At 37.1% G+C, this 9541-nt stretch overlaps 2 protein-coding genes across 12 annotated transcripts; one reads left to right on the forward strand and one right to left on the reverse strand.

The window, feature by feature from the left end:
* The first annotated feature begins 2221 nt into the window (after positions 1-2221).
* Positions 2222-6114, forward strand: LOC112766437 (transcription factor E2FC). 11 transcript variants are annotated; one of them, XM_072223226.1, is made up of 14 exons: positions 2222-2656; positions 2821-3175; positions 3473-3647; positions 3772-3822; positions 3925-4010; positions 4110-4198; positions 4283-4337; positions 4421-4473; positions 4556-4606; positions 4694-4742; positions 4827-4892; positions 4966-5036; positions 5200-5395; positions 5492-6114. In XM_072223226.1, the coding sequence occupies exons 2-14, from the start codon at positions 3068-3070 to the stop codon at positions 5564-5566; spliced, it is 1125 nt and encodes a 374-aa protein (XP_072079327.1). In that variant the 5' UTR covers positions 2222-2656; positions 2821-3067; the 3' UTR covers positions 5567-6114. The 11 variants fall into 11 exon arrangements, with proteins under 11 accessions (XP_072079327.1, XP_072079329.1, XP_072079332.1 ...); XM_072223228.1 differs by having other exon boundaries at positions 3775-3822; XM_072223229.1 differs by having other exon boundaries at positions 2245-2656; positions 2862-3175; positions 3775-3822.
* Positions 6115-7033: 919 nt separating this feature from the next.
* Positions 7034-9541, reverse strand: LOC112766153 (putative HVA22-like protein g). The gene is made up of 7 exons (XM_025812028.2): positions 9286-9541; positions 8731-8775; positions 8538-8636; positions 8398-8454; positions 8237-8300; positions 7925-8134; positions 7034-7691 (listed from the first exon to the last, which is right to left on the reverse strand). The coding sequence occupies exons 2-7, from the start codon at positions 8760-8762 to the stop codon at positions 7323-7325; spliced, it is 831 nt and encodes a 276-aa protein (XP_025667813.1). The 5' UTR covers positions 8763-8775; positions 9286-9541; the 3' UTR covers positions 7034-7322.

Below are 9541 nucleotides of genomic sequence, written 5' to 3' on the forward strand. Positions count from 1 at the left end.
CGGCCTACACAGTGCACACCCACTCACCCAGACCTAGCCACAAAGCCAGCCTGAGCCACCCATCTCCTTGAGACTCGAAGCCTTGCTTCCTCCAAATCCCACCGCCGAACATAGCAGATCCCCCACCGCCGGTGCACCACGAAGACGAAGATCCCTCAACACAGCACCTCGCCTGGCTCGCCACCACCCAGTCACCCACTGACCCAAAAGCCACAGGGTAGCACAGCAAACAGCGCCGACGGGCGACGATCGACACAGGACCTCCGACCTCGCCACCTCCGACCTCGCCGCCTCCACCTAGCAGCGTTTCTGGGTTCTGTAGGGATACCCACGATCAACACAGCCAGCCACCGATTCAAGTGCATATGGAGCCCGAGCCATCTATTCAGGTAAACTTTACTGATGCATTGTTGGTTATTGATTATCAGTTCTGTCCTTGATTTAATTTTCAGATTATCAGGTTTTGTGGGTTTTGTTCAGTTTATTGCTTGTTTATTTCAGATTATCAGTTGCTGGTTATTGCTTTGTTTATTGCTTGTTTAGATTTTCAGGTTTTGTTCAGTTTTGTTTATTGCTGGTTATTGCTTGTTTATTGCTGGTTTATTGCTTGTTTATTGGTTGTTTATTGCTGGGGCTGTTTATTGCTTGTTTAGATTATCAGGTTTTGTTCAGTTTTGTTTATTGCTGGTTATTGCTTGTTTATTGCTGGTTTATTGCTAGTTTATTGCTTGTTTATTGCAGATCCCCCTGGTTGTTTATTGCTGGTTTTGTTTATTGCTTGTTTAGATTATCAGGTTTTGTTCAGTTTTGTTTATTGCTGGTTTATTGCTTGTTTATTGCTGGGGCTGTTTATTGCTTGTTTAGATTTTCAGGTTTTGTTCAGTTTTGTTTATTACTGGTTATTGCTTGTTTATTGCTGGTTTATTGCTTGTTTATTGGTTGTTTATTGGTTGTTTATTGCTGATCCCCTTGCTTGTTTATTGCTGGTTTTGTTTATTGCTTGTTTAGATTATCAGGTTTTGTTCAGTTTTGTTTATTGCTTGTTTATTGGTTGTTTATTGCTGGGGCTGTTTATTGCTGGTTTAGATTTTCAGGTTTTGTTCAGTTTTGTTTATTGCTGGTTATTGCTTGTTTATTGCTAGTTTATTGCTTGTTTATTGGTTGTTTATTGCTGATCCCCTTGCTTGTTTATTGCTTGTTTAGATTATCAGGTTTTGTTCAGTTTTGTTTATTGCTGGTTTATTGCTTGTTTATTGGTTGTTTATTGCTAGGGCTGTTTATTACTTGTTTAGATTTTCAGGTTTTGTTCAGTTTTGTTTATTGCTGGTTATTACTTGTTTATTGCTGGTTTATTGCTTGTTTATTGGTTGTTTATTGCTGATCCCCTTGCTTGTTTATTGCTGGTTTTGTTTATTGCTTGTTTAGATTATCAGGTTTTGTTCAGTTTTGTTTATTGCTTGTTTATTGCTGGTTTTGTTTATTGCTTGTGAAGATTATCAGGTTTTGTTCAGTTTTGTTTATTCCTTGTTTATTACTGGTTTCTGTCCTTGATTTATTGTATTTGTTTATGTAGTTTGACGTCAGTTCAAGTGAGAATATGGGCGACACTGGATTGCCTCTAGTTCCTATTCCGAATGAATCAACAAGCATCAGATCTCCGACTGCATTGCCTCCAATTTTGTTTATGTAACTGTTTTTTTTATTTCAGGTTGGTTTGCATTATGAAGTTTAGCTATTTTGTTGGAGAAGACATCATAACTTTGCTATCAGTTTAATGACAATTTATTTTTATTTTCAGTTGTGTTGACTGTTGAACTATTAAACTTCTTTAATTGTCGTATTTGAATTCTGTTGTCGTTATATTTCATTAGATCAAGACTTTGTTAGCTATTGTGTATTTCGGTTTGTTAATTTCAATGTTATGACTTTGCATAATAGTATGGTAAAATTTTTTTTATTTGATTGAAAAAACCGAACAAACCGAACCAAACCAAACCGATTTTAATTGGTTTGATTTAGTTCGGATGACCTTGAAAAAAAAAACGAACCAAACCAAACCACAGCTTAATTAAACGATCGGATCGAATAGCTTTTCCTTCAAAATCCGAACCAAACCGCACCGCGAACACCCCTACTGACCCGGCCTAACAACCAGAACCCGAATTCACCCAACGACCCAACCCCCTAATACCCGACCCTAATCGAACCTCAACTCTTCTTCCTCGAAGTCAATCTCTCAGCGCTCTCCCATTGTCATCGGAACTTCCAACAGAATCCCGGGGACTTGATGCATGAAGCTGAGGTCTTAATCGGTCCTCCTCAGTGACGTCACCAGCCCGAATTCGCAGCTTTTCCACTTGGGTTCTACCGCAGCCGCTCCGCGCCGAAGACATGCCTCGCTGAAGCTCCTGGTGGTGCACTTGGGTCCGCCATGGAGCTCCTGATGTCACAGTCGTCCTGTGGCCGCTGCTGCTCCTCTGCCGCCTAACCTTCCGCCAAGCAATAAGTCACTCGGCGTCCCCTCCGCGGTCCCTTCTCCCTATGTTGATAATGTCGTTGCTGGTGTCGTTAGTAGGCCGTTGCAATGCCGTGGGTTGAAACCGCTCTTCCCCTTCAGCTTCGTGCCTGTCGCAGGTTTCCGTTTCCACCCTCCCAGGTAACCCCTCATCTCTTTGGAGTCCTTGAAAGCTGGTTGACATGATTTCGATTATATTGATTATGCTTCTGTTCTGATTGTATTCCTGACCTGAAAAGGCGGACTAACTGTCCACTCAGGAAGTATATTCTAAATTTCTAATAGGTCATTTTTTTTTTGTCAAGATGACATACTTTTGTTTGGCATGTTGTGGCGGAAATAAAAGAAAGAGCAGTCCAATAAGTCAAGAGTATGAATGGAGGCGAAGCCCAAATATACAGAGAGAGAGAACAAAAGGCGGGTGGCGTGATCATTCGAACTGAAGTCACTCTCTCACTCAGTCACCGCTTCGTTCTTTCTTTCTTTCTTTCTTTCTTTCTTTTTTTTCTCTCTCACAGAAACACATAACAGCAGGCGCAACACTGAACAGTGATGTCAACTTCAGGGGAGGATAAAAAATCCCAATTAAAGCATCGATTCCATCCACATTCTCATTCTCTTTCTCAATCCCTTGCCCATTCCATACTCCCTAACCCACCCGTGAGTTCTTTCTTGTTTATATTCCGTTTCTTTTTCTTTTACAATCGAAAACTAATTAATACTCAATATTATCACGCTTAATTGTTATGTTATGTTATGTTATGTTATGTTAATTCCGCAATTTACGCTTGAGGGGATTCCGCTTGAACACTTTATTACGAGGGAAGTGATGGTGATGGATAATATAATTCGCCGAATTTGCTTATAAGTTTTAAATACTAACTATAATTTATTTATTAATTTATTTTGTAGAATGTGCACTTGCTCACACTTGAACTACCTATGTATATATAGCAGTTGACTCAAACATGTGCAATCAGTAGTTTCAACTTCAACAATCATAATCACAATCACACAAGTAATCATCGTCAACTACCTCCTACTTTCTACAATCAAACTCAGCCTCCCATTAGGGCAGAGAATCAAACCACCAGATATACAAAACATGCCACTCACAAACCTAATGCTACTGGTAACAACTTTCTCAATCTTGTTTTTTTCTTTTAAAACTCTGCATTAATTTATTGTTAGCTTTTTCACATTGTTATTTTTACTTTCTTTGAATAAATTATGTGGGGGTTAAATTTTCATACCAGAAGCTCCTCATTTGGCTGCAGTTAACAACTGTCGTTATGACAGTTCCTTAGGTATGTCCATAATCAATTAATCTTCTATCTGTAATGCTAAATGTCAATGATGATATTTTGAAGAGGTTTATTCATTAATGTGGTGCTTTCTTGTAATGGCAGGGTTGTTAACCAAGAAATTTGTCTGCTTGATTGAAGCGGCTGACTATGGTACCTTGGATTTAAATAAAACTGCTGAGACCTTGGAGGTTTACACAATGATTTTTCCTCCCTCTGCTCATATGAATTTAATTTCCCTAGCAAAATATATTTATACATGCTACCCTTATATATGTTTCTATGGGCAGGTTCAAAAACGAAGAATTTATGATATTACAAATGTTCTCGAAGGAATAGGATTGATAGAGAAGACTTCAAAGAATCATATACGGTGGAAGTAAACATCTATTCTTTTGTTTGCTACTTTGTTGTTGCTTATCATGAATATATGACATGACTATTCCTAACTTTTTGTGAACAGGGGATGTAATGGACATGGAGCCCAAGAACTGGATTATCAACTCAAAAGACTTAAGGTTGTTTGATCATTTTTATTTGTTGATTAACTTGTATGCAAATTACTCGGGGAACTCTTTGACATTGATTTGTTTAATTGCAGACTGAAGTTGAAAATCTGTACGCTGAAGAATCTGCACTCGACGATTGTATAAGGTTTTCCACTAATATCATTGTTGAAAGTATTCTGATGATTAACCTCTCTGTTATTTAAACATCTATCATTCTTAATTCTCAGGCAAAAGCAAGAGCTAATAAAAAACCTGGAGGAAAATGAAAACTCTCAAAGGTATATAGTTTCTGACGTCTGTGTTATATTAAGTTGCGATTTTGTTATTGCTTTTCTTACCTGGATGTGATCTTGCTTGATTATTAGGTACCTTTTCTTGACAAATGAAGATATTCTTAACCTTCCATGCTTCCAGGTCAATTTCTTTTCCTTATACATATAAAAAATTATCAAACTTTAGTTTATATATTACAAGTACTTACATTTGTACAGATTACAGAACCAAGAGCTTATTGCAATCAAGGCTCCAAAATTTAGTGTTGTAGAGGTTCCCGATCCTGATCAGGTGGGTTCTACTGATAGATTTTATCATATTAAAGTTTATTGGAATAATAAATGGCTAATTCACAAATATGCAGGAGTTAGGTTTCCGGCATTACAAAATGACTGTTAGAAGTGCAACTGGACCAATATATATATATCTATTGAGGTATTGTGTTCTCTAATATTGCTCCCAAAAGTTGCTTCCACCTTATTGAAGTTCTCTTTATGTGCTTATTTACGTGTTCCATGCACCTTGTTGGTTTTATTCTTAGATTTTTGTTTTTTTTATACGGTCTTTAACTGATGTTTTCTCATTTTAATGCTTGAAGCAAGAAAGGTCTTAAGTGTAAGAGTGATACTATCGAGCAGGTTAAGCTAATAGATCCATCATGGAATGGTAATCACTGCAAAATGAGGGACATGATATTATCAGCAAGCAAGGCTGATCTAAAAAATCCTGAGGTTTTAACATCCCCGGGCTCAGAGGCATTTGGAATCCAAGAAATTACTCCTATGGAATTTAAAGTATGAATAACTTGTTAATTTGAATATTGAAAACCAAAAAATAGAAAAATAAAATAAAATAAGACGATAGTGATTAATCTATTGATTTATTTGCAGATGGATGATGACTATTGGTTTGAATCAGATGCTGGAGTGACCCTAACAGATTTGTGGGTTAACAATAACTTCTAACAGAAGCAATCATCAATATGTAAATACAAGTTGCTGCTAACTTTTGAGATGACAAACGGCAATGGCTAGCAATTTAAACTGTAAATGTTAGGCCTTTTTTGTTACTCCCTTTCTCAGCTGTTGCCTTGGCAGTATAAGTATGCAGATCGAAGAGATAAGCTGTTTGGTTGATTTTTTGCATGGATGTGCAGAGTTTAGCCATAAAGTATAAACCAACTCCGGTTTTGAATATTAGATATTTTTGCAGAAGCTATACTAATGATGTTGATGTATGGAAATAACACCCTTTGTGCATGAAAGCAAGACCAAATTGGTAGGTAGAGTATTGCATCCTACATGTATTGAGTAGAAATGTTTTTTTATGGGCATGGAGCAGAAATGAGTTAACTCGTGGAAATTATTAATTTCACTATTGATGAGGTATTTTTTGCGGCCCAGGATTTGTGTGACCTTTCTATCCAATAGTGAAATTCTATGCAAGACTTAGTTATGTGACATTTTTCACGTTAAATATCTATTTTACTACTATGCAACTGCAAGTTATGTATTGTGTGTTTCATATTTTTGTTTCCAGTCAAGTAAGAAGACAAATTCAGGCGGCGAAGATGCTGTGCCAAATCATTCAACTCATATAGCGAGTTCTTATATATTTGCAGTATTATATTCGAGGTAGTTAATGATTATTGAAACTGATAACTCGCTCGAATATTGATATTCACGACAAAAATAACTTGGTATGCAAACCTGGTATTCTATAAATGTTTTCCTATTACTGGCTCTCGTTTTATAATAAAAAGAAATGGTAAATAAATGTGCTTTTTTTTATCTTTTTGGTCAGTTTGATTTGACAACTCCCAATCGCACACTACGCACTCACACAGACACATTTAAGAGTCCTATCTACCACTTTGCCATTACCAAGGTTCGAATCTGGATACAGCATATTAAGAGACATCATATATTGCCACTCAACCAAAACCCTAGCTGCAATAAAGGCTCTTTAACATCTTAAAATTGTCATGCTTGAGCACAACAATGTTGCGAATTTGTGCCATTAGTAATGTTAAGGTTAATTTCAAAACATGTCAAAATTGTTGGATGGTAAATCTATTGACACATGTTTTTCGTTTAAGCATATATTGGACAAACAAACTGAACTCTATTGGGTGTAATTTTTGCAGTCCAATATCATCTGTGCAATATATATATATATATATATATAGAGAGAGAGAGAGAGAGAGAGAGAACAACCAACCTTGTGTGGTTAAGATTGACTGCCCATGTCATACGATGTCAATCAGTCAATCAGCAATCAAAGTATCATATCTGTACAATCAAACAATTAAAATATGAATCTATGTTCTTCCCCGATATTCTTTTGAGCGTCATCTACTTTTTAAGTATTTCCACCCCACACATTCAGCTATCTATGGTGAAATATATCTATTCAAAAATGTCAAACTGCCCTGGGACAAATTATCCTTCATCAAATGTGCCTTCCATGTAAGTGTTAACATATTCCCTCTCTTAAGGATAAGGTCAACTATTCAAAGCAGCTGATGCAAATATTCCTTGGGATTGGGAATCTGAGTTCATATGAAGTGGCATGAAGTTACCAAGTCTTTCATGCCAAAATAAAATGAAAAATAAAGCAAGAAATGAAATTTTAATCTAAGTATGCCTTTTTACAGAGTTTTTTACAAGAAGTTGACGCCAATCTTTGTCCACCAACCCTCACAATTGAAATTTTACTGACTTAAGGCATTGCAGTAGATCGATTTTTTCTTAATCTGCCACGCGTAACCCTAATGCTTTCTTCCATTACTGTCTCTTCTGCAGAAGGATTCTCACTTTCATTTGCTGCATTAATCTGCATTGGCTCTGTCTCTGCAGGTGCTGCTGATTGGTTGATCGACTGGGGCGTAGGATTCTGGGTACTTATGCCTGCTGCAGAGAAAACTGCTTTAGGCACTTGTGAAGAACTCATCTCTGCTACTTCCTTCTGTTGCTGACTTAAAGATGATCGGGAAGTAGGAGAAGGAGGATCCTCAGCCTGTATTTCTGTTGCAGCAGCTGGTTGATGATTAGCTGGTGCAGTTTGACGGACCCTTGCACCTGGTCGTTGCTATGATTTGAAGAGACAGTTTTTCAGAATAAAGCAGAAGATGGAAACCCTTGAAGATGGCAATTTATGCAGCAAAGAAGCATGAAAACAAAATCCATATTGATGACCAATCAAATATTTGCTAACAAAGAAAGCTAATTGATCAATATGCCAACATCAAATGGAGTAGTGACCTTACAGTTAAGTCACATTCCCGTAAACAGTATTCAAAGCAATGCATAGACATCAGCTACCTGAGCAGGGGGAGGTGCTGGCGTTGATTGCGCAGCAACATACTGCAGAATGTCAACTATTCTAGTCTGGCCATAACTAGCAGCTCTTTGCCAATACAAAACTGCTACATCTGCAGCCCTTGTCTTTAGTTCTGACAAGTTGCGATCGATTTCTGTCTCATGTTTTGCAACATATGGTCTAAAGAAGGAATCATATACATATGTTGTCCCCTAACACACGTAAAAGTCATATGGTATAGCGTTACAGGTCAATCTAACTTGAAAGCAAAGAACAACGTAATATCAGATTTACAACAGTGAATAATGTTATACCTTTGTTTTAGGGTACCACAGGTATATGAAAAACGCCAACTTAGCTTCACTGTACATTGGGACCCTACAAGAAGAACACTCACTTTAAAGACAAGAACAAAATATGAAAGCAAAACAGCTTCCTTATTTGTTCAATTGAAAGCAGTGGATGCATGTTGTACCATGATATAAAAGTATCACCAATTCTCTCAAAAACTGTCAAAAGAGCGACCAAAATCCTGCATCACAAGGGGGAAAAGAAAGTTGGTATTGGTATTCACCACCAGGTAAGCTTCGGTCAAATGAAAAATCAATATTATACCAATATTGGCACCAAAAGCGAAGTTGTTCAATTTCTGGTTTATTCTTCTCAACTGCTTTATAGCATTCATAGGCTGGGTAGGCATAGCCAAAAGCCATTCTGCAAGCACATAAATGGAAATCTTATCCTCAAAATTAAAAGATTATGACAAAAACCAAAAATATAATACACAGAGTTAGAAGTTAGGACATACACAAGTGACCGGGTAATAAAGGATCCTATCATTTTGTTAGTATACCTGAAATGGAAAGGGAACACAAACCGTTAAAGCCAAAAAGGACAGCTTACAAGTGATTGAAACTGAAGAATAACCATGAATGTCAAATTCCGTGCATGATATGAGGAAATTATGAACAAAATTAGGGTCACTACAAAATTTTGATGATTTGATTATGCTTAGCTTCCTACGGAAGAAACGCCGGGAAAGCCAGTTCCCTCACTAGTCCAATGCGAGTTTGAAACCACAATCAAATCAAATAAATTGAATACAATGGTTTCATATATTATTGATGAGATAGAAAATCGCGATTCTTTTTTGGGTGTTCTGTCTAAACAAGTGAGTAACGATTGAGTTTAGAATATAAAGGGCGAACCTATACCAAATAAAACAAAGATCAGTTTCAAACTTTGAAGCTCAAATGTCAACACACACCAAAATAATGCAGCAATTAAGTTTAATTTAATCTGATACTATATGCTAACGGCAAAATCAAGCAAATAGAGAGAGGGAGAGAGAGGAAGATAAAACCTATTGAGTTTTCGGGGGCAGAATAAGCGGAAGAAGCAAGTATAATAGAAATCGACGATGAGACTTTACGGCTTGATATCGCCGGCGCCGAAATTATACCCTGAAAGAGAGAAAGAGAAAGAGAGAAGAGTATTGAGTTGAGTAGAGAATACAAAGAGGGAAGGAAGCCGAGAAAACTGAAAAAAGGTATTTGGAAACTGGAACCGTTTCAAAATAAGCATTTACTATTATAAGGGTCTATAAAAAATTACAGAGC

The sequence above is a fragment of the Arachis hypogaea genome, chromosome 17 (genome assembly GCF_003086295.3).
Source record: "Arachis hypogaea cultivar Tifrunner chromosome 17, arahy.Tifrunner.gnm2.J5K5, whole genome shotgun sequence".
NCBI lineage: Eukaryota > Viridiplantae > Streptophyta > Magnoliopsida > Fabales > Fabaceae > Arachis > Arachis hypogaea.